General features: G+C 40.3%; 2 protein-coding genes across 5 annotated transcripts in view; both read left to right on the forward strand.

Moving 5' to 3' along the window:
• Nucleotides 1–5,807, forward strand: part of ZC3HAV1 (zinc finger CCCH-type containing, antiviral 1) — a 52,516-nt gene extending 46,709 nt beyond the window's left edge. The window contains exon 13 of the mRNA XM_010947482.3: nt 1,808–5,807. Within this exon, the coding sequence (XP_010945784.1) occupies nt 1,808–2,070 (263 nt within the window). The 3' untranslated portion in view covers nt 2,071–5,807. The remainder of the gene's footprint in view (nt 1–1,807) is intronic.
• A 1,990-nt stretch (nt 5,808–7,797) lies between these two features.
• Nucleotides 7,798–24,283, forward strand: part of KIAA1549 (KIAA1549 ortholog) — a 145,221-nt gene continuing 128,735 nt past the window's right edge. For 3 of the 4 annotated variants that reach the window (XM_074366951.1, XM_074366952.1, XM_074366955.1), the window contains exons 1-4: nt 8,316–8,890; nt 9,808–9,943; nt 14,519–14,777; nt 15,957–16,079. In XM_074366951.1, the coding sequence (XP_074223052.1) occupies nt 8,514–8,890; nt 9,808–9,943; nt 14,519–14,777; nt 15,957–16,079 (895 nt within the window). In that variant the 5' untranslated portion in view covers nt 8,316–8,513. The other variant, XM_074366953.1, reaches the window with a different exon arrangement.

Genomic DNA, 24,283 nt, shown 5'->3' on the forward strand with positions numbered 1-24,283 from the left:
AGAGGGGGCCACATGCTTTCCTCTGCTCCCAGACTCCCCTCTGTTATCTCTGTCTTTTAGTCACTGACCACCCTCTGGGCCCAGACCCAAGGTCCCTGAAAGACTGAGTCAGAGCCCACGTTGTCCCTTTTTGACTCAACCTAGAGAGGGTTCCTGCTCCTGGTCTCATTCTGAGTTCTTTCTAGTTAACAAAGTCTGCCATTTTTTTTTTTTTTTTTGCAATGAATTTCTAGATCCTATTTTGGTAATCAAAAGCTGACCATGATTCTCTCTTTCTCCTTATATATTCCTCCTAAGATTCTAATTCTCTTTGAGGCAAAAAATGTGTCTGGCTAAATGAAGCATGGTTGTGTATAAGGAATTGGAAGAAAAAAAAAAGCATAGTGTTTTTACAGTATTATCCCATTACATCAATTATACTGAATGATGAAAAAATGAATCAAAGTAGACTATGGAAAATCAGCATATTGTGAAGTCTAAGTGTGACCTCTAAGACAAACAAAAGCTTAGTTAGGAAAAAAAAAAAATTGGGGAGAAGAGTGTTTATGAAGAGGTGGATAAAGGCCAGGGAGCTATGGACAGCCCCGTGCATTTAAGGTGTGGTTGGAGTGACAGAAGATGAGTCTGGAGCTGTAGGTTGGGGTTGGATCCTGAAAGATCTTGCAAGCAGTCCTAGGGGGCTAGTTTTTATCCTGAGGACAATTGCATACCGCACTGGCTTTAGGAGAGAGGTGACACGATGTCTCTGGCTGCCATGTGAAGAAAGGAGGGATAGGACTGAGACTGCAGGTGGAGAGAACAACTGGGAGGTTGTTTCAGGCGTCCAGGCCAGAAATTAGGGTGGCCTAGATCCACGGAGTGGCAGAAGGGAGGAAGAGGATGTGGGAGTTCGAAGGATCTGCTCCTTGAAAGGGGTATTTGCAATGAGACAGAGTCCAGGTCTTAGCAGAGTGGGCTTATAAGGTTGGATCTTAAGTTTGGATCATTTAACAAAATGTAGATTCCAGATTATAGAAGCATAATTTAAAAACAGCTGATGCTTCATTTTAAAAATCAGGTATTCAGGGCCATGGTTACTCTTTGCACAATGGAGAACGATAAAGAGATTGTTTTAAAGGGCAGAAAAACATTGGGCAACCATAAAAATAAAAACGGGAAATTTTGATTTGTCAAGATAATGTTGATCTGCTGAGTGTGGAAACATCAGTGATGATCAAGCTTGTTTTAAAATTGAAGACGGTGGATCAGTTGTCTGAAAAGCTCTGCCAGGGTCAATGGCTTGCTCATGCTACATCTCTCCCTTTCACTTTTTCCAGGACCTTCCATCAGTAGTAAATGACCTTTGTTCCTTAAAGTGTACACAATATAAAATGGCCTCTGCTGGAGTATCTTTGATTTATCAGTTACAATTCAACCTGCTTTGCATGAGTTCCATGAATTGGGCCACTGTGTTATTGCCACTTGGTCATTGTATCCAATACCAAGTCATTGGGTATTTATTTAGGGTACTCCATCCAGGTTGACTCCTTCTGGAATGCAATAAAAAGAGCTGCTAAGTGTGGTATCCTCATGAATCCCACAGTAGCAAATGTTTCTGTTATCTCAGTTGGGTCATATACTGCATTCAGGTTGACTTGAGTAATAAACATTTTTTTAAGTACAAAAGAAAGTTATAAGTATCAGTAAGGAGCTATTGACTTAATATGTAGTCAACGTCCATCATCTGATTCTGTGTAAATAATCTTCTAAACTATATATGTCCTTTTATAATAATTCTTAACCATCTTCTTTTTCTAATTATTTCTAGGAAATTACTTCACAATGGAGGCCATCAATTCCCATAAAAATTGCCCGTATGGTCCCAAGAACATCGTTATGTTTGTAGCCCGAGTCCTGGTTGGAGAATTTATTGAAGGGCTTATGAGTTACACGAGCCCTCCTCCGCACTATGACAGCTGTGTGGACACAAGGTTGAACCCCTCCGTCTTTGTCATCTTTCAGAAAGATCAGATTTACCCAGCATATGTGATTGAATATAGTGAAACCGACAAACCCTGCGTGATTAGTTAGAAATGATGAATACAGCGTCATAAAGATGCCATAACCATTCTGTTCCCTTACAGAACCCATATTGTCCCAGATGATAAACTTTTACATTTCCTCGCCTAAATGCCTTGGATCAGTGATTCCCAAACTTTGCTGCACATTTGAATCATCTGGGAAGCTCTAAAAAATTGCAGTGTCCAAATTACGCCCCAGTCCAACTAAATCACTTTTTCTGGGGATGAGAGCCAGGAAGACTATTGAAATGTGTCATAAAGTCTGGGAATCACTGCCTTAGATGTAACTGGTAAAGACTCATTTCTAAAACTTCTGTAATCGCAGCAACCTTTCTCTCCCAACTCCTCTTTTAGTTTACTGCATGATATGATCTTGTTTTGGTTAAATTCAAAGAAAATGAATTTGGGGAATTTGAGAAAAATCTAAAAATGCCTATTGAAATAAGGACATAAGACAACACAACCTTGGATGGAAGATTGTGAAAAGTTGGGGGAAAATACTTAGGAATATGCTGGAGGGAAGAATGTAAGGATAATTTAAATGCTAGTGCAGATGTCACCACACTACTGTACCTTATCTTTGCGGTGAACTGACTTGGGGCATGCATTTCTTTATCTCTATGTTTATTTAGGACACTCCATCCAGGTTGACTCTTTCTGGAAGCTGCTAAGTGTGGCCCAGAGAGAAGCAACCAACTGGAGTTCATTGCCTACTTGGGCTCTTTACAGAATTATGGCAAAGGAGGCATTTATATCCTAATTAATATGATCACAGAGGTTTTTTCAGGTCAGACTTTCATGAAGTGTCGGTGTCATGGGGGCACCGAGTTTGCAGTAACCAGATTCACACAGCATGAGTGATGGATTCAGTGCCATTGGAATCGTTCGCTGTGGCAGTCGAAGCTCACCAAGAAATTGGGAGCAGGACCATCCTGCTGAAGGATGGCCCCCTAAGGAGGCGAGATTTGTTTCTTGGTGAGCACAGAATCAGAACGAAGAGATCAATGCCCCAAACAAGCCTCGCACCTACCAGGGGCTTCTTTTTCTAAATATAACGGATTGTGTGGAATTGTAGCACAATCAGCTTTTAGAGCAGTTGCGGTGCCTGGACCAAGAGTTCCTCCTTATAAATCAGATTTTCCTTCCAATTTTCTTCTTCAACATTCCATACCAGTCGCCAAAATTTCCTGTTCTAGTTCCTTCCAGCAGACATGTTAAAAAAATCACCATGAGAGCTGATTTTATATTAGATTTTAAATCAGTACAAAGATCTCCATAACTCCTTGGCTTTAAAGGTTTCCACCACTAATAAATGTATACACATTTTTTAGGGTAGGGTTATTTTCTGAGAGACTTGCCACAAATATTCATTTATTCTTTTCATGGTAGCTTCCGTTTTGGAGCTTTCACTTCCTGAACTTGACCCTCACATTGTGGAGATGCAGTTTATCTAACTCTAACCAGCTGCTGATTGGACACCTCTAATTGGCTTTCACAGGCGTCTCTAATTCAGTGTGTCCAAAATGGAGCACTCCATTTGCTTCCCTCAAGCAAATCAGTTTTTCTCCCAGGATTCTGTATATAAGTAAGAGGTGTCACTATTCACCCATCTGCTCAAGCAGAAATCCCGGAAGTTATCCATGACTCCTCTATCTCCGTCCCCCTGCGCATCCAAGCAGTTCCCATGTCAAGTTTTCCTTCTTAAATATCTCTGTCCCCTTCTAAGTTGTTCTTCACTTAGCAGCAAGAATTTAAAAATTTTTACTTAATAATAGCCTTCCAAAACGAATCTGATCCTTTAGAATAAGGTTCAAACTCATCATCATGGCCCCACATGCTCTCTCGCTTCCCTACCCTTTCATGTATTTTCTTTCTTTTTTTTTCTCCCCCTCTGATTTATTTTCTTTCACTATAACTCTGGCTTTCTTACAGTTCTTTAGTGCCTTTTTAACCCAGCTTGGCGGTTCTCAACTGGCAGTCCTGCCTTTTTTTTTTTTTTTTGATGACAAATACTTTGTAACATCCTCTAGTTATTCTCAAAATGCAATTCAGTGGCAATATGCTTTACCTACACACAATTTTAGAAGTAAATTAAAAATGAATTAAAATTAATGTCATCATAAAAGGGAATGAAAGTTTCATAACTTGGGTGCAACTATACCAGAAGAACTTACTAAGTGGTCAGATGTTTACACCTACTTAAAATGAATAAATCTGAACTTAAAAGAAGGTAGGAGATCAGAAGCTATTTTGTATAAAGAAGTATGGGAAAATGTAAAAGCAAGGATGCGAGTGGACATTAGAATACAAACTAGTGACACAGTAACTTACTTACATAGGATAATACTTATTTCTATAAGAGAGAACGAAACTACCTTAACTTACATAAAGATACTATGCAAGAAAATCTACAGCTTGTCGAACTGGAGAAAATGAGGAAATGTTATATTCTTGCAGACGAACTGTAGGTCATACACGAATGTCTAGTGAGACATTCAAAATTCGTATAGGGTGCAGAATAATTCCTTATTGTGAGGAACTGTCCAATGTATTGCAAGATGTTCTGCATACTTGGCTTCTACATACTAAATGCCAGTAGCGCCCTCCCCTGTCTCCCCCCAGTATGGTAACCACCACCCTGTCAGATCTGTTTACCTATTTCAGAGCAGATGTTTTTGTAACATTCCCTTTGCTGTCCTGAGATGATTCATAGACACTACAATCTACATGAATTTCTTCAAAGATTAGTTTAATGCCCTAACCCTAACTAATGGAGAAACAGAAGGAAAGAAATTTGTAATATAGATAAAATAAGTATCAATATGTAAATGCTCAGGCATGACTACGCTATATGACATCATGAAATGGAATGTAAATACACCAACTCATCGTGAATAGGTTTAGATTTAAAGGTCGATCAGAGGCTATTCCTGTAACGAAGTACAGGAAACTGAAAGATTAGAAGTCTAGGTGACACCAGAATGAAAGCTAGTATTAGGGTGAGTCCAATATGTAAGGTAGGACCATATACCTTACCTGTATGTGGTAAGGGAAAGAGCGAAGTTACCTTAATTGAAATAAGAGTAGTAGGACGAGCACATTACAGATTGTCTAAGAGAAAACAATGAATTATAATTCTCCCAGGCAAGCTGTAGGTCCTACATAAATGTCCAGTAGGACATTAGAAAATCGTATAAGGTACAGAATAATTCTTCGTTGTATGGGACTAACCCATACACTGCAGGATGTCTGTTATCCCTGGCTGCATCCACTCATTGTCAGTCAAAGTCCGCAATTACTGTGAAACCAACAACTCATCAACTTTCAAAATACCACAGTGAGAATCACTGACTTGGTTAATATTTAGCATCTTTAGATTAGCTCACTTGCTACCCCCGTAAAGAATCCTTCTATAGATTAGATCCGATGCTTGCCTCCCAAGTCGTCAGTTTTTAAAAGACTTTGCATCTTGCTTTGTTCATTTTTAGCCTCTATCCAACTTGGAGTTGTCCATTTTCTGCATTAGAATGTGAGCTCCGTGAGAGCCTAGTCAACCTAAGTCTTGTTCACTGTGCCACCCCTGATGCCTACTTAGTGCTTGATATGCTGATACATCGGATAGATTTTGTTGGATAAAGTAAGCTCAATGTTTGTAATGCAATAGTTGATTTGTATTTCTTCTTGTTCTTCAAGCTCAATTTGAGATTACCTAATGAAATAAATATTAATTTTGCTCTGCTGCCTTTATTTGCTCTATTTCTATGTATCTCTTAAAAAGATGGTCAACTGCAGACACCAGTTTATTCAGTGAGGGTTGGAGGATGTGTTTTGCCCCTTCCAGCTTCTTCATTCCAGGACTCAGTGACCAAGGGGCTTTTAGCTCAGTGCCAGGGAAAGGCTGGGTGGTGGCGAGGGAGAAACCCGCAGTTGGTTGGCACATCTTTTTCCTGGGGCTGAGAGAGGGAGACGCTGGAAGCTGCTAACACACCTTAGGGATGGGAACAGGGCCAGGCTGAGGCACAGAAGTTAAAAATGTAAATGACTATCAGCAGAATGGTCCTATCAGTCACTCCTTCAAAAGTCCTTCCCCACTCGTCCTTTATTCACAAAGCTCTGGATGAAGAGAGAAAATCTCCAAATGGCAGCATAGATGTGTTTAAAGTGAAGGTAAAGTTGCCATTTGATTTGGACCTCAATGTAAATAAAACAAGGTATAGCCAACCTTTTGCTGTCACAGCCTCCACATTCAAATACACAAATAGGCCATCAAACCGAGCAGGAGCAGATGTTTGAGTTTTTCCAGTTAGTTGTTTGTTCTGTGTGTTCATTTGCTTTGTCATAGCAGGCTCTCCGTTTTCCAGAAATGTTTCATGTTGCTACAGGTTCTGTCCTCCCACCTCTGCTTTGCACACTCTTCATTTTTACTAAAGGATCTTATCAACTCTCTCAGGTTAAACAACCTAATACTTTGATGTCACTCAAGTTGATATTCCCCTCCATCTTAAGCTCTTTACTTGTATATACAACCGCCTACTGAGCACCTTACCGTGGATTGTCCACTGCAAACTCAACATAATAAAAACTAAGATATTGGAGGGTAGAAAGTAATTGCTCAGTGGTGGAGCTTGTGTTTAGCATGCAGGAGGTCCTGGTACCTCAATCCCCAGTATCTCCATTAAAAGAAAAATTGAGATTATAGTCTCTCAAATCCTGTTTCTCTTCTCTTATTCTTTACCCTGTCTTGCTCCTCTAGAAATCCATTCTTACTACTGTCAGGGATCTTTCCAAAACACCAATCCTACATTAAAGAGGTTAAGGAAAATTACAGTTACTTTCATTAGTTATAGAAATGTTGGGGTTGTGTAGGAAAATTACTTATTTTTAAGTCATGTGTACAGAAGTACTTAGGATTGAAACTGAACCTGTAATTTTATAAATTCTCAGCCAAAGCAATTAGGCAAATAAAACAGGACAAGGGTTAAGATTTTATAACTCGAGGAAGTAGATATATATGGATGCTTATTTCACTATCTTCTAATTTTTTGTTTGAAAAATTTTATACTATCAAATGTTTTTTGAAAAAAATAAAACAAAACACCCATCCTACAATATAGCCAGGCACTGTTTTTAAGTGTTGGGGATCTGGCAAGGGACAAGACATACAAGATTCCTGCTTTCACATGCTTGAATTCTACAAATACATAAATAAACAAGAAAACCATGAGTGACAAGTTCCATGCAGAACCTGGAGAACTACTTTAGATTGGGCAGTTAGGATAGGTCTTGCTGAAGAGAAGACATTTAAGCCTGGAGTTGGGGGAGAAGGTACAGCTTAGTGGTAGAATGCCATGCTTAGCATGCACGAGGTTCTGGGTTCAATCCCCAGTACCTGTATTTAAATAAATAAACAAAAATCTAATTACCATCCACTCCCCCCCCCAAAAAGGGGAAAAAAAGCTCAGAGTTGAATGACAAAAGGAGACATCTACTTGGAGGTGGTGGGGAGCATTCTGTAGGCAGAAGGGCCACATCACTCCCCAGCTGAAATTTTTTCAGTGGCTTCCCAAAGTCTTTGCTGCCTTTCTCTTTTGCTTCTTTACAGGACATTGACTCATTTAATCTTAACCACCCTGTAAGATAGCAACTCAGCTACTGAGTTCAACTACGTTTTATTCATCTTTGTACTCTAGTACTGCTTTAACAATCGGCTCAGAAAAAAAAAAAAAAGTTCATTTAATCAGCATGGTGTTGGGCAAAAAGGATAGCTCCTTAATAAACGTACAGGTCTAAACACCTACTGTTCAACAGCAGTAGAAAGTGAGCGATGTATGTAATTCAACATTTTCTCATAGCTACATCAGAAGTAAACGAAACATGAAGTTATGACAACATTTTATTTAAATTATCAATTGAACATAAACATGGTTAATAAAGAAAGTTATTAATGAGGTAGTTTACATTCTCCACATTCTAAAGCTTCCACATCCAGTATGTGTATTGCACGTCTACTGCACATCCCAATTCCGACTGGTCATATCTCAGGTAGGTGCTCAACAGCGAGTGGCGAGTGGCTACCTCCCCAGATCTTCCCCTCCCCACTACCTAAGTCCGCCCAGCGGTGCATCTTCCACCGCATTACCTGTTTCATCTTTGCAGCCCTTACCAGCATCTCCAATTCTCCCCCACTATGCAAGTCCCTCAAGGCAAGGACTTAACCTTGAAGGGAGTCTGGCATAGTACAGGCGCTCAGTAAGTACTGTCCCGGCCGGGTCTGCGTCTAGGGCGGACCCCGGGCCCAGGGCCCTCCTCTCAGCGCCGCGGCCCACGGCGGCCGCCCCTCGCCCGCCCTTCCCCAGGCCCGTCCCGGGATCGGGGGTTGAAATCGTGGACGTGACTGGGAGGAGTCTGCCCGCCTCGGATTTCCGTCTCGGCCGCACAGGCCGGGCCGCGACCATGGCGGAGCCCACGGTGTGCTCCTTCCTCACCAAGGTGCTGTGCGCCCACGGCGGCCGCATGTTTCTGCAGGACCTGCGCGGCCACGTGGAGCTCTCGGAGGCCCGGCTCGGGCAGGTGCTGCGCCAGGCCGGGCCCGACCGCTTCCTGCTGCAGGAGGTGGAGGTGCGGGAGGGCCCGTGGGACGCCGAGGCCGAGGCGGCGGCGGGCGCGGTTGGCGCCGGCGGCGGCGGCGGCGGCCCCGCGGCCTGGAGGGTGGTGGCCGTGTCCTCCGCGCGCCTCTGCGCCCGCTACCAGCGCGGCGAGTGCCAGGCCTGCGACCAGCTGCACCTCTGCCGCCGCCACATGCTGGGCAAGTGCCCGAACCGCGACTGCTGGTGAGGCTGCGGGCCGGACCGGGGCTGCGGGCGGGCCGGGGCCGCGGGCCGGACGCGCCCAGCAGGAAGCGGGACCCAGAAGAAAGGAGAAAGGGGGTCGTTCGTCCAGGCCGGACCACCCCCTCCGGAAGGGCGGAAGGGAAGCCTCGGGAAGGGGCCTCCGGGGAGGACTTCCCCGCGTCCCGGCTTCGCTGCAGAGTGAGGCCGAAGATCGTTAAAGTTTGGATTTTTTAACCAGCGCTTTCCCCGCTCCCAATTGCAGCTTCTGCCTCCCGGGATCCTCTACAGCAAGGCCAGGATAAATCAGGATTGGGACTTTTGATTTCATTTACTCCAGTGGTTCTTTTGGGACCATTTTCGGATCCCACGAGATTCATGGAATCTTTATTCAAAGATCGGCCCTTCCCACATAAGCAGAAAGTTTTACAGAAGCGAGCCTGTGCTCTCCAGGTTTAGAAAGCGCGATCTAGTCCGACCCCCACAGGAAACGGAGAGCTGGATGACTTGGGAGAGGCCGTTTGAGGCTGCCTCCTGACTGGTCTTCCCTGGTTTACTCTAGCTCCCCAAAGTGGGGGTGGGGGAGGGGGCATGCATTCTTTTTAAGGTCGGTGGATGGCGGGGCGGGTAGGCAGCCGTTTGGGGTGGAGAAGGCCAGTGCAGAATTGGCGGGCACCCTCTTTCAAGGCAGGGGACTGGGGGAGGGGGTACCCTTGGCCTTCAAGAAGCTTCATTTTGAATGAAAATAACTCTGGGAGGGGAGTTGATGCAACCCAGTTTTCTTATTATCAGAGCTTATTAGGCTGTGGTATCTATGCGTTCATGGAAAATTATTTAACTTCACCTGCAAGTTGAAAGCAGCCCTAGACAGACTGGCCGGTTCTTCATCTGGGCCTCTGATCCAGACCTTTGTGTTCTAGGTCTACCTGTACCCTTTCCCATGATATCCACACACCTGTCAACATCCAAGTCCTGAAAAACCATGGACTGTTTGGCCTCAACGAGGCCCAGCTTCGGATCCTGCTTTTACAGAATGACCCCTGCCTTTTACCAGAGGTGAGTCACAGGGAGTCACCCTCATATTGTCTGCATGGTGACAAAGTCAAGGGAGAACCTCAGAAATCTGCTCACAGAGGACAGCCTGAGGGGAGGTGGGTGGTTATGGTACAATGCTGACCTTTCTGGAGTCTCTGATTTTACTGGGCTTTGATACACAAGGAGTGATGGACCTGTGTGATGTAGAAATAATAATAATGGCTATTGGTTTTTTGAATGCTAAGCAATTCATATACCTTAGCTCATTAATAACCTGTGAGTGAGGCATTCCTGTTCCCATTTTACAGGTGAGGCAACTGAGACTCGGGTAGGTGACATAACTTGCCCAAGGTCATAGTAAATGGCAGATTTGAATTTAGATTTGTCTGATTATGAAGCCTGTGTTTTGTGAATTGCCTGCTTGTAGTTTTGCTGATTTTTCTATAAAGGCATTTGCCTTTTCCAGTTAATTAATAAGATAACTTTAATGACATAAATCACTTTTTGGTCACATTTGTTACTAGTAACCCCCCCCCCATTTACTTTTTCGGGGCTTTATATATTTTTTTTTTTATTACTTCCCAACTTTATTTATTTAGTATCAGAGTATAGTCAGTTTACAATGTTGTGTATTTAGATATTAATTTTAATTGCTTTGAAACAACATAATGTATTTCCAAATGCTTAAAAAGTACCCATTATAAGTGCTATACTGGCAACATTAGCACGTTTGTATCTATTTAGCTATACACAAAGAGTTTTTCTTAAACAAACTAGTTGGAATCCCCAAAGAAAATATTATGAGAGGTCTCCAAGGACAAGTAGAGTTTTCTAACCTAGCACAAGGAATCTATCGTAGACAGTCTTTTAGGTTGCCAGAAGAGGGGTGGGAAGAAGGGAGGATGGTGGGAAAATAGAGGGTAGCTCGTGCTTGTGGTCTCATTGTAACTCTAAGGTATTTAAGGGTCTAGAAGGGAAGAAAGTCACGAAGTGGGAGGGATGAGTTGAAGCCTTTGGCTCAGATAGCAGAGGCTGCCCTCAAGGCAGCAGAGTCTGTACCCCAAAATAAGCTCTGGAGTTAGCCTTAGGGGCCAACAAGCTTCTTGGTGCCCCTCTCCTTTGTAATTTCAATTTTGAAGCCAGGTTCGGTTTGCCAGGAGCCAGATACATAATCAGCCACGTTGCCAGATGTAACCCCAGCAGCTGCTGGGGCAGGTTCTTGGCAAGAAGGGAGGGGGATGCGGCAGCTATGAGGCAGGGTCCAGTGCTTCCTGTCTCCGCGAGAAGGAGCAGCACAACTTCTGTTTACCTTTAGTGTTTATGAAAGTTTTTGACTTACAGTGTTTATGTTGTTAAACTTATTGAATCTTTTCCTTTATGGCTTCTACCCAGGTATCCTGGGTCCAGCCTCACCGTGTCGTATTAGACAACTTCCGTGTTCTGTGAGTGTGAAGGAAAAGCTGGGCTGGTCTAACAAGATAACTCACAAATCTAAGTATTGGAATACTGATCTGAGTTCTGCTAGACTAACTTGTAAATCTAGGTTAATTAGTGTTGGTTTGCTGTTTATGTGTTCTTGCTAGCCAGCTGGATTTTCAAAGATACATATCTGGCTTTGGAATGTTGGTTTGCTGCCTCCCCGCCTCCACCTTTGTGATGATAATGCTGCTAAAGCTGTTCCATGCCTATTGGCCGAATACCCCAAGCTTGTACTTTACCCTGTAAAACCTCATGTGCACATCTTGAAGGTGCTCAGAGCTTTGGAGCAGAAGCCCCTCTGAGCCCGCTGGCATAATACATCTGAGTACTCCAACCCTCCGAGTGGTGCTTGTTTCTTGACTGGCCTGTCGTTTCCGTAACATGAGCAGCTGACGGGTTGGCTGCACTCATGACACTAGCCCACCTTTGGTCTAATCATCTGGGACTGGAGGTCTTTGTCATGTGGCCCAAAACGTGGCCACTTAGACAGCGGGGACCATGGCCAAGCACAGTGGATGAGATGTGAATGATATCTACATCTCTTGTGTGAAAATGCCTGATGGTCCCCTTTTACCACTCTCCTAAAGATACCGAGCATAATATAGTCACAGCACACAGTAAATAATCAATAAGGGACAAATACTGTGGTATTGTGATGTATAATAAGAAATATACATTTGGTCTTTGTCTCTCTCCCTGACACAGAGCTCCTAAAACCCTTGGAATTTCTTAAATGTTGAGAGCCAATAAAAAGTGACTTTTGTTATGTTCACAAGGTGACTTTGGAAAGCCCCTAGGTAACCTAGGGATGGGAGCTGGTTTCCAGAAGAACCAGTCATGTGATTAGAGGGTTGGAACTTTCAGTCCCACCCTCACCTCCTGGGAGGGGAGAGGGACTAGAGATTGAGTTCAGTCACCAGTAGCCAGTGATTTAATCAATTGTGCCCATATAATGAAACCTCCATAGAAACCCAAAAGGGTGGGCTTCAGAGAGCTTCCAGGTTGGTGACCACGTTGGGGTGCTGGGAGAGCCACGCCCAGAGAGAGCGTGGAAGCTCTACACCCTTTCCCACTTACCTTCCCTATGCATTTCTTCCATTTGGCTATTCCTGAGTTACATCCTTTGGTAATAAACTGGTAATCTAGCAAGTAAAATATTTCTCTGAGTTCTGGGAACCTTTCTAGCAAATTAATTGAACCCACAGAAGGGGTTGTGGGAACTTCTGATCTATAGCTGGTGACAGACAGCCTGGACTTGTGATTTATATCAAAGTGAGGGCAGGCTTGTGGGTCTGAGCCCATAACCTGTAGGATCTGACATTATCTCCAAGTCTATCTCCTGGAGATAATGTCAGAACTGAATTAAATCTGAAGGACACCTGGTCAATGTCCGCTGAGAATGGGAGAATCGCTTGGTGGTGCTGGATAACACACACATTAGATATATGAAAATTAGTGATGCTGATATGTTTGAAAACTTACATGAAATGGACAAATTTCTAGAAAAAGTTAGCTCCTCAAAATTGATTCAAGAAGAAATAGGAAGCCAGAGTAGCTTTTTGAAAAATAAAAGCATTAAAATAAAAATTCAAAAATGTAAAATAAAAATAAAAACACACAAAACCAGGGTATTAGTTAAGTCTTCTACAAAGTAATATTAAGCCCAATGATCTTACTGCTCAGCTCTAACAAATCTTGAAGAACAGATTATTCTGATTTGGGGCCTGTGTCTAGAATCTACTTTCTTTGATCTCCTGTACATTCTGGAATCAATATCATACTGCTTAATGAAAATAGTTTATATTTTAAGATAAGATGGTATGAGTCTCTATGGCCATTATGCTTTTTCACATTTTTTTCTTTAATCTATTCTCACTTGTTTCCTTTTTTCAGATAGGGTTTAGAATCATTTAAAGTCCTAGAACTATTTTATAGGAATTCTTTGGGGGAGGTAAGAATTGAACTGAAATTATGAGTTCATTTTGGAAAATTGGCATCACAATTATAGGTAAAATACCATTGTTTTCAACTTATTGATTGAAATGTAATTGATGCGCAGTGCTATGTTAGTTTCACATGACAATGCTTAAAGACATTATGAAATGATCCCCATGGTAAGTGTAATAACCATCGGTCTCCATACAAAGTTATTTCAGTATTATTGACCGTATTCTTTATGCTGTATATTGCATCCCCATGACTTATAACTGGCAGCTTGTACCTCTTAATTCCCTTCACCTATTTTACCCATCCCCCACCAGATTTAGGCTTGATTTTTGTAGGAAGAATTTTTTGTGTATGCGGTATATTGTTAGGGTGGCTAATGGTCCCTACCTGCCTGGGACGGAGGGGTTTCCAGCCATGTCAGACTTTCATGCTAAAACCTGGAAAGTTGTATTTCCTGTTGCATCACATCAGGAGGTACACAATGTCTAGTTATCTTTTTTTGTGTGTGAGGTTAAGATTGATTAGTGCCTTCAGGATGGACAGCCTGATCCATCATTATGAAGTTCCCCATCAGGAGGGTCTTGGTTTGCCTGGGACAGACCCGGTTTACATTAGCTGTCCCAATGCAAATAGTAATAGTGGATAATAAATTACCTGTTCAGGATGCCTGTCTAGATTGGTTTCCTTGGAAGCAGAGCCTGACATTGGGATTTAGGTACATGTCATATATTGGAGGAGGGATCCTTGGAAAAGTCTGTAAAGGTGAAAAAGAAGCAGGATACAGGGAAGAAAGAGCTGCAAGCAGGGTGAGATCTGGCCTTGACCTGATCATACTGGGGCTCTGGAGCAAAAATTACCTGGAAGAGAGGTACCAGTTTTGAGGCAGAGGGGCCAGCCTTTTGTACCTGCATTGAAGTCACTCATTGGCTACAGGCTTTGGGAGAGGAGGGTGGGCCAGCTGAGGGTCAAGGTCAGCAAGGGGCAGCTGAGCATTAGTAGCTGCTGGGGAAGATGTGGCTGGAGGAACTATTTCATACCTGTCTGCCTTTCCCTCAAGGATTTTAACAGCCATCAATGATCAGAAGATGCCATTTAGAGAAGCTGTCCTTTATTGGCTTAAGAGATACAATGAAAATGAATGTTGTAAGTGTTGCCTCATTTCTGTCCCAGGTCTGTTTGCTCTACAACAAAGGTGAAGCCCTGTATGGTTACTGCAACCTCAAGGATAAATGCAGCAAGTTTCACGTGTGCAAGTCCTTTGTCAGGGGGGAGTGCAGGCTACAGAAATGCAAGCGGTCCCATCAGCTCATTCACGCGACAGCCCTGAAGCTGCTGCAGGACCAAGGACTGAATATTCCAAGTGTCGTTAATTTTCAGATCATCTCCACCTACAAGCACATGAAGCTGCACAAGATGCTTGAAAATAAAGGTGAGATGACTCTCGGAGGCAGAGAAAACGCTACCAGCAATGTAATTCTGACCTGAAAGTGACCCTGGGGAGGAAGCACTTCGTAGGTTAACTGCTGCTCTGTCCTTGGGGAAGCTTAATCTGTCAACATTCTGTGATACCGAACTGTGATTCTAGCCAGAGGAGGGAAGGGATGGAGTTTATTTTCAGTGCATAAACATTTGAACTGTGTAGCTCCTCGGGAAGCTGGGGGTCAGGAAGTAGGAAGAACAGTCTGACAGCTTTGCTCAGAAAAGAAGAGGAGGTGGGCTAGTGAATAGAAAGGTAAGGATAATGTAGGGATGGCTTTCCTTTATTAAACTGAATTAAAGTTTTTTCTTACTTAATTTTTAGGGAATTTTAACCACATTACAGAAGAATTTGGAAAATAGAGAGTAGAAATAAAAATCACATATGACTCCACTCACTTAATTAATTCACAATAATTGTTACTATTTAATTACAGCCCCCTTAGTCCTGTTACTATAAAGTACGTGTCCAATTGAGGTAAAAGTCTGCTTTAGTTTAGTATCTTTCATTTACACGTTCTACAACATCAGAAGTATTTTCCCATATTGCTGCACAAACTGTCCTTTATTAAGGTCTATAAAGTGTGGCTTGGTCTTCTTTTAATTATAATGCATTCAGAGTACTTAGATTTGCTTGTATCTGAAAATCAGTTTCAGTGGGTGGTGGGCTTCGGAGAATTGCTGATGGAAAAACCAAATCATCAACATTAGTCTCTAAGCATTGATAGGGAATTTTCTTCTGCTGGGACGGTAGTGGTGGTTTGAAGGTAGGGAGGGCTCTGCATGTACCAGTGTCAGAGGCTGTGTCGCTGTGTCCCTGATGGTGGCAGGGATCTTCCACTCTATACTGTGGGGAGGGCCTGTCATTCTCTTCACCTGGTCTTGTTTAGTGGGTCTCTCCTAACTCTGAAATGTGACTTTCTGCTTCCTGTTGAGATATGTAAATATATACACATGTGTGTGTGTGTGTGCACGTGTGTGTTTTAATCCAGAAGACATGAACTCTCCAAATCCAGTGTATTTGGAGTTTTATCTGAGATCTGATGAGCTGGGGTGATGCTCCCAACATAAAATGAAATTTAGAGTGATATAAGGGGTGTCTTAGGAAACCTCATCTCTTTCTGCTTTTTAGATAATTCAGCTTCTGCTGAGCATTCCCAGGGCCCTGAGAAACAAGGAGTACACGGAGCTGGGGCTGCAGAAGCCAGTCCTCTGGTCTCTGTCCCTGCGGGGTCGGCCAAGAAGCCATGTGCAGGTAAACCTTAAAGGACATCAGTAAGATAAGAAGACGCTTGTCCAATTGGAAGGTCTGAACACAAAGCTTCTGTTGAGCTTTAATTTGTAACCATTCATTTAATCATTTATTAATAGTAGGCATAATAATACCTACCTCACAGGTGGTTGTGAGAGTTAAGGAGGATGAAAAAGGAGAAAATGCCAGACTAGGAGGATAAAACTGGGGATGGGTGGTTGGGGATGAGGTTGGACCTTGAGCAGGCAAAGAGATGGTAACACCTGAGTGTAGGTGGGCTCAGACCTGGGCAAACCCTGCAGTCGTGGAGGGCTTTCCCCAGGCTGGCTGGCTGGGGCTCTTAAAGAGACAGGTTCCTGCTGACTAGTTCTGGGATCCAGCCAAGTGTTTTTTTCCATATGCCCATGTACACAGTTTATATTGTGGCATTTGTAGACTATGGTATATGTACATTTTATGCTCTTTCTTTTTGCTTAATTTTCCATAAGCATCTCTCCATATTTGTTCACATTTATCATGCATAATCATTTTTATGCACAGATACACTAATTTATCATAGTTTACTTAACTGGTTCCCTTATTCTGGGATATTCTGATTCTTTCTAACAAACTTCAAATATACCTCTTTTCTTAAAATCCACACAATATTGAATTTTTAAGTTATTCTTGACTTTGACTTTGTTTATAGTTGCTGAATGATACTGTCTTTTGGTTTTCATTTCTTTAAGAATGCATGCAAGTTGATATTTCTCTCTGTCTGCTTTCTGCGTGTCTTTATTTTGTGCGGTTTGTCCATGCCCTTAAATTGCTGGGGCCCTCCTCTGTGCTAATGTGATCTGGCCGTTAATTAGGCTCCTTAATTTTCATAGAAGGCTGTATATGACATCATATCCAACTCTTGTGGATCCATCCTTAACCAACACCACAGAGTATGTAACTTTTGGGTGCTCACCAGAGATTTCTACCTCACTCTGTCTACTTTCCATTTCTTACTAAACTTTTACCAAAGCTCAAATTCTGTAGTTTGAATGATGGTAGTTCATCCATTGTGCTAAGTTGGATCCATTCTTTCTGTGATCAGGATGGACCATCAGAAACGTATATACCTCACCCATTTCGTTGTGACTTCTCCCTCCTTCCTCTCTGCCCCTGTCCACGTGGCAGTCTCTATCCAGTTGAATCTGATGTTTAGTTCTTTGTTTTCCATCAAGAGGTACCACAGAGAAGCAGGTTTGTGAAATTCTTTCCTGCGTTTGCTGTAGTAATAGCCCCAAATGTTGGTGTGTAACGTGTTTTGTTTTGTTTTAATTTAACGGGCAATGACATAGCATTTGAGAAGTGGGGCCAAAGTAGTGAGCTTTCCATCAAGCTAAATTTATTTATTTAGAAAATTTTTGATTGTGAAAAACTTTCTTTTCTATTGGAGGTGTTGCAAAAATGTCCTTTAGGAGTGAGAAACTGTATTCTCTCCTAATGGACTAAGAGTCATGCAAATTATGGTCATCTCTTCATTTTGATCGTCACCAACAGTATTTCTGAAAGCTCTTATGTTCTGCAAGTCTTGTTTCTTTTTTCCTGGTTATGATTTCTCCTGGTGCTAATTTTTTTAAAAATATTTTCACATTTTATTATTATTATTATTTACATTATACTCTTTTACTATTATATTTCTTTTATAAGCCATGTTAAATCCTTAATGGAAACAGTGTAGTGTGTAAAAGCATATTCTTTCCACTAAAAGACTTGGTAGACTTTTACATTATTGTGTTCTTTTTACATGTCTTATCATTATGCTTTTATATATATATATATATATATATATATATATATATATATATATATATATGAAGTTATTAACCCTTTGTAATCTTTGTTGCAATATTTTATTCAATTCTGTAGTATTCCATTTTAATCTTAGTTCTGTTGGTACTCATCCTGTAAAAGTAATCACATCTTTCTCTTATTTTAATCTGATGATTCAGCTACTAACTAGAGAGTTAATCAGGTTAGGGTTTTCTTTGGCGGTCCGTCAGGGCTGATGAGGGGAAGCTGTGCATCCTGGACAAATGCCCAGTCCCCTAAATTAGGCTTGTTCTCCCTTTTGTTCTTTATTTTGAAGTGTCACCACCTAATGACTTAAGCCAAAACCTTGCAGGTCATCCTCTTTTCTTTTCTCTGTGTTCCCTGGGTCAGATTGGTTACTCCGTGTTAGAGATTTTTTTCCCCTCAAAAATCTCTCAAATGTTTCTCTTTCTTTGCCCCTTTCTTTCCAGCCCCTACACACTGCCTTTTCCCCAAACCCTCATCACCTCTTGTGTTTATTTCACAGATGCATCTCGCAGTGGTTTTCAAGTCAGGTCTTGCGAGTTTTTTGCAGGAGGTGTGAGGTGGCCCCTGCTCCACTTCAACTATCTCAGCCGCAGTGTAATTTTTAATACAGTAGGCTTTTGTGGATGTCAATAATCTCTTTATCTCCTTTCTCTCCCCCTGATTCGCCCCATGCTACCTGGTTGGTTGACCTTTTGAAATGCAGACCCAATCTTACTGCTTTTTTCTGCCATAATCTTCATTCGTCCTCGTCTCCATCTTGTCAGGTGGGAGTCCTGAACTCAAATCCCTATAGAGACCAGAAAGTTGAGATAAATGGTTAAAGTGAGCTGGATGTCAGAGGAATACGGGAAAGAAGTGCTGTGGCAAAGGGTCCCATCTAGGGGGAGGGAGTAGCTCAGTGGTTAGAGTACCTGCTTAGCATTCAGGGGGTCCTGGGTTCAATCCCCAAGTACCTCCATTAAAATAACAATAAATAGACCTAATTCCTCCCCGAAAAGAAAAATTGTCCCATCTAAAAGGGGCAAACTGCCTCTTGTTTCTATGTGGGAACGTGGGGCCCGATTTAACACATCATCCAATTTGTCAAAAGAAGCCCGAAATCCAAATTTTTATGAGAAATTTTCTGATTTTTAAATATTGACTTTTAACTGAGTTTTGAAAATGCAGACCAATATTGTCTGTAATGACCTACTTGCAGTTTTTGGAATGTCCCATTTTATCTTGTGATTGTTTGTAAGTAACGCTCCCCGTAGTGCCCCACCTTCCCTCCTCCGGCCTCAAAAACTGGCAAAATTAGATACTTTAAAATGCCAGGGTAGCCTTTCCTGACCCCAAGAGAGACGGTTCTCCTAGCGTTCTCAAAACTCTGGCACTTACTACATTGCATTGCGATGCTTTGTGTTTTGATTACCCTGCTTTGAGCGAAAACATAATTTTTCTTGGTAATTATAACCCCTGGTAGTTAAATACTTTTTGCCATACAATGAATTAAACTCTGCTTTTAAATCATGAATTTTGAATCATGTTGTGCTTCATTGTTTGTTTTTCTCCCCACAAATATATTTTTAATATTTAAAAACTCTTTTTTTCCCCTAAGGAATGTGTTATATAAGGTAAATATCCTTTTGGTGCCTTGGTTTGAACTGTCTAGGGCTAAAATGAGCTCTTTAAGGCTTACGTTCATGATGCTAATTCTTTCCATCAAGGAATTAAGTCTCTTCATTACTGATGTGTTTCTTGACTTCCTTCACTATAATTTGTTCATGCTTTGGTCTAGGTCTTAAATATCCCTTATTACATGAATTCTTTCTTGGCTAAATATATATGTATTGCTACTCACTATGCGTATATCCGTCAGAATGCTACTAATTTTCAAAATGTTTGTCTTTAGGCGAATTGCCTTTGTTCTGACAGTATTAGATGGCCTGGTTTTTTTTTTAATATAAAATCATAGCAAAAATACTTGTCTTTTCTTACATATTTCTATCTTGTCTCTGTGTTAAATAAAATTCTGATAAAAAGGTATTTTTGGATATTTCTTCATTAAAGATGAAGTTAATTGTTGGTTTTAAACAAATATTCTCTATTATAATTGGGGAATAATATCTTCTATTCTTGTTTGTTGGAAGCTTTTAATAGGAATTGGTATCTTTTTGATATAGTCACATAATTTCAATCATTTAAATCACCTAATATGATTATATTTATGGTTTTCATTATATTAAAACATCCTTTAATTCTTGATTAAGTTCCACTTGATAATGGCATATATTGCATTATATTCTTTTATTGTATTTTTTCCCTATTTGGTAACTTTTAAATGTATCCATCTAAACATCCATAAATAAAATTCACTCCCATATTATGTGTATACATAGTAATTTCCTTTTCATTGCTATAGTCTCAAAATATAAATTTTATTTGAAGTAGTGTCTTGAATTTTTGTAAATTGATTTATAATATCATTATAATTTTTATTAAAATTTTTTTCCAGCTTGAGATGTAACTAACATGTAACATTGTGTATGGTTAAGGTGTGCAAGGTACTGATTTGATACATCTGTATACAGGTATATATTGCAAAGTGTTTAACACATTAAGGTTAGTTGGCACATCTATCACCTCACTTTCATTATTAATTTTAAAATATATTATTGTGTCCTTGAATTACTCTATTATCATTTAGGAATATTTTCCCAACATTTTTTTTGGGGGGTGGGGGAAATGTAATAATATATCATTGTGGAAATTTTGAAGAATACAGGAGTTAAGTATTAAGAAGGAAATCATAATCACCCGCAATATTGCTGTGTAGAGACAATCACTGTTAATAATTTAGGATATTTTTCATTCTTCTTTCATGCACATATTCTTAAATATTGAGAGTATACTATAAATGTAGTTTCCCATTATGCTCTTCTGGACTGACTTTATTTTGTATGCATTTTTGTACATAATTGAAAGCATTCACAATTATAGTTGATAGTTGCATTATATTTTTTATGTATCATTTATGTAATCATAGTCCTATTATTGGTTGTTTATTATTTGCTACATTTTAGTATGCTTGATTTTTTAAGAGTATTTTTAGGTTTATAACAAAATTGAGAGGAAAGTCAGAGATTTCTCACATACCCTCCGCCCCTACACATGCATAGCCTCTCCCATTAGCAACGTCACTCACAAAAATGGTATATTTTTTTACCAAGGATGAACCTGCTTTGACGCAGTATTAGTACCCAAAGTTCATAGTTTACCTCTGGGTTCACTCCTTGTGTTGTGTGTTCTGTAGGATTAGATAAAAGCATAATGACGTATTTCCATCACTATAGTATCATGCAGAGTATTTTTACTACCTTAAAAACTCCCTGTGCTCTGGCTGTCTCCCCCTCCCACCTGGCAAACACGGATCTTATTATCTCCATAGTTTTGCCTTTTCCAGGATGTCATATAGTTGGAATTTTTTTTTTTATACAGTATGTAGTCTTTTTAGATTGGCTTCTTTCACTTAGTGATATGCATTTAGGTTTCTCCATGTCTTTTGGGGGCTCATTTCTTTTTAGTGCTGACTAATATTTCATTGTCTGGAGGAACCACAGTTTATCCATTCACCTACTCAAGGACATCTTGGTCACTTCCATGCAAAGGTTTTTGTGTGGACCTAAATTTTCAGGTTCTTTAGGTAAATACTGAAGAGTATGATTGCTGGATCACATGGTAAGAGAATGTTTAGTTTTGTAAGAAACCACCAAAGTGTCTTCCAAAGTGGCTGTACCACCCTTTTCTTGTCTTAGCAACGACTTCAGCTGAATGTTGAAAAGAAGTGCTGAGAGGGGACATTCTTGTCTTAAAGCTTTGAGTGTCTCACCATTAAGTGTGATGTTAGCTGTAGGCTTTTTGTAGCTAGTTGAGAAAGTTCCTTCCTAGTTCTAGTTTATTGAGGACTTCTATCACTAATCGGTGTTGGATTTTGTCAGACGCTTCTGCATCTATTGATAAGATCATGTGATTTTTCTTTTTTAGTCTGTTAATGTGATGGATTACACTAATTAATTTTCAGATGTTGATCCAGCCTTGCATATCCATAAGAAATTCCCTTTGATCATGGTGTATGATTCTTTTTAGACTTTTTTGGATTCAATTTGTTAATATTTTGTCAAGGATATGTTTGCATCTATGTTCATGAGAAATGTTTCTCTGTAGTTTTCTTTTCTTATAATGTCTTTGTCTGGTTTTGGTGTTAAGGTAATGCTGACCTCATAGAGTGATTTAGGAGTTATTCCCTCTTCTATTCTCTGAAACAGATTGTAGGGAATTGGTATAATTTCTTTCCTAAGTGTTTGGTAGGACTCACCCATGAACCCATGCGAGCCTGTTGCTTTCTGTTTTGGAAGGTTTTTAATTATTGATTTAATTTCTTTGGTTTCTTTATTAGCTGTATGATTTTTTAAAATTAATGACAAGTATTACTTTAAGAAGCACAATAAAATTTTTTGAATGACATGAAATTGGAAAAAAACTAACAAAGTTCTAGCAGTGCTGGCAATTACTGTCTGCTGAGCTAATATCTGTTTGAGAGGTTCACAAACAGAACTCAGAGGTAGATCCCAATGATTTCCCTTCCACAAGATCAATCTGATATTTGACCAATTACTGGTTGATGTTCTCAGTAAGGAAAGAGCTCTGTACATGTAGGTGGCACAGGGAGCCAGTCTCATTTGCTACTGTATTGAAGAAACTAAGATTGTTCTTAAGAAGAAAAGAACTGAAAATATTTTCCTTAGAATTTGCCTCATTAAAATGAAGCTAACTGCTCAACTTTGCTTCTTGGTTCATATTTCATTTAATTAAAAATATTTTATAGATAGGGATACAGATATAATTATTATGTTATTAAGAAGAACAATACATTAATGATCCTACATTTGTTATTTTTTTAATCTCAAAGGTTATTCATGTGAATTGAAGACTTCTAACATGATTGAGGCCCTAAATACACATTGACAGTTTTTGAGCTTGTCTCTAAGGTATAATGGATGACCTATAAAATGTAATCACACATTTTTATAGCATCTACTGGACCTGACAAAATCCTCTAAAATACCAAAGAAAGCATCTGAAACAAAAACTGAACTTCAACATCCAAAATCAGTAGAAAAACACTCAAGGGAGAAAAAGGGAGAAAATAGCCTGCAACCAAAAAAAAAAAAAAAGTACAAAAAGAGCAAAACCAAAAGCAACTGTAGAAATTCAAATTCCAAGCAGAATGTTAGATCTACTTGGGATCTCATGAAAATACTAGAGGAAAAACAGATTAGGATGAAAACTATTTTAATGCGTTTGTAAGTGCTATAAAAATTAAGGTAATACTTAATTCTTTCATGCTTAGCAAGAGTGTATAACTATATAATTAAACCTACAGTATATCCAATCAGCAATGCTGAAGATGAATTGAAAAATCAAATTTAAGACAGAAGGATTGAGTAAGAGAGCTAGAATATTACCAGCAAAATTATTGACCTAGGCAACAGAACACAGAAATACAACTGTAGATTAAAAAGAATTTCTGAGGAAGTACTGGACTAGCAGCTTTATCAGGGTTGTAACAGAGAAGCATTTCCTAGAACTGGAAACAAAGAATAAGCCAAGCCTTAAGTTCAAAAGTATTCGCAGGGTCTGGTCAAGTGTTCTCATTTAACACAAGGAACCTGAATAAATATTTTAAATTGTTGAGCTTTAATAATAAAGAATGCTTTAGGCAACTAAGAAAGGGTAGATGACATTTAAAGAAATACTAAATAGAATTATTTTGGAACTTGGAATCCAAATAAAAGGCCACGGGACTGAAATCAAAATCTTTAAGATATGTATAGCTATTATGTCTCATCAGTGATGAGATATCATGATAATTATTACAGCTTCCATTTATTGTATCTTTCCTGTGTGACAAGTACACTGCCAAGTCCTTTAGATATGCTACCTCATTTAATTATCAAAACAGAGATGAGTTAGGTTAGTATCGCCCTTAGATCTGGGCAAGAGGTCCTCTGCCCTGTGCCTCTGCCTTAGAAGCTTCTCTCTGCTGCTGATTTATACCATTTAGACCCCAGGGAAATGTTTCTCCACATCTCTTATACTATGTTCCCAGCACAAAAGGTGATTGCTTCTGAACGCCATGCAGGTCGGTGGGTTGTACCACTGCCAACATTGAAAACAAATATGGCTTTAGACTTTGCAGGGGATTTCACTGATGGAAATGCGTAGGTAAGCAAAAGCTAACTTGTCAAGTCCTGCCTTTCAGATAGTAGGGATGCAGTAGAATCTGAGAAAACAAAATAGCTTTCCCCAGTAGTTTCCAGTGTCCGTTTTCCCTCCTC

Source organism: Camelus bactrianus, chromosome 7 (genome assembly GCF_048773025.1).
Source record: "Camelus bactrianus isolate YW-2024 breed Bactrian camel chromosome 7, ASM4877302v1, whole genome shotgun sequence".
NCBI lineage: Eukaryota > Metazoa > Chordata > Mammalia > Artiodactyla > Camelidae > Camelus > Camelus bactrianus.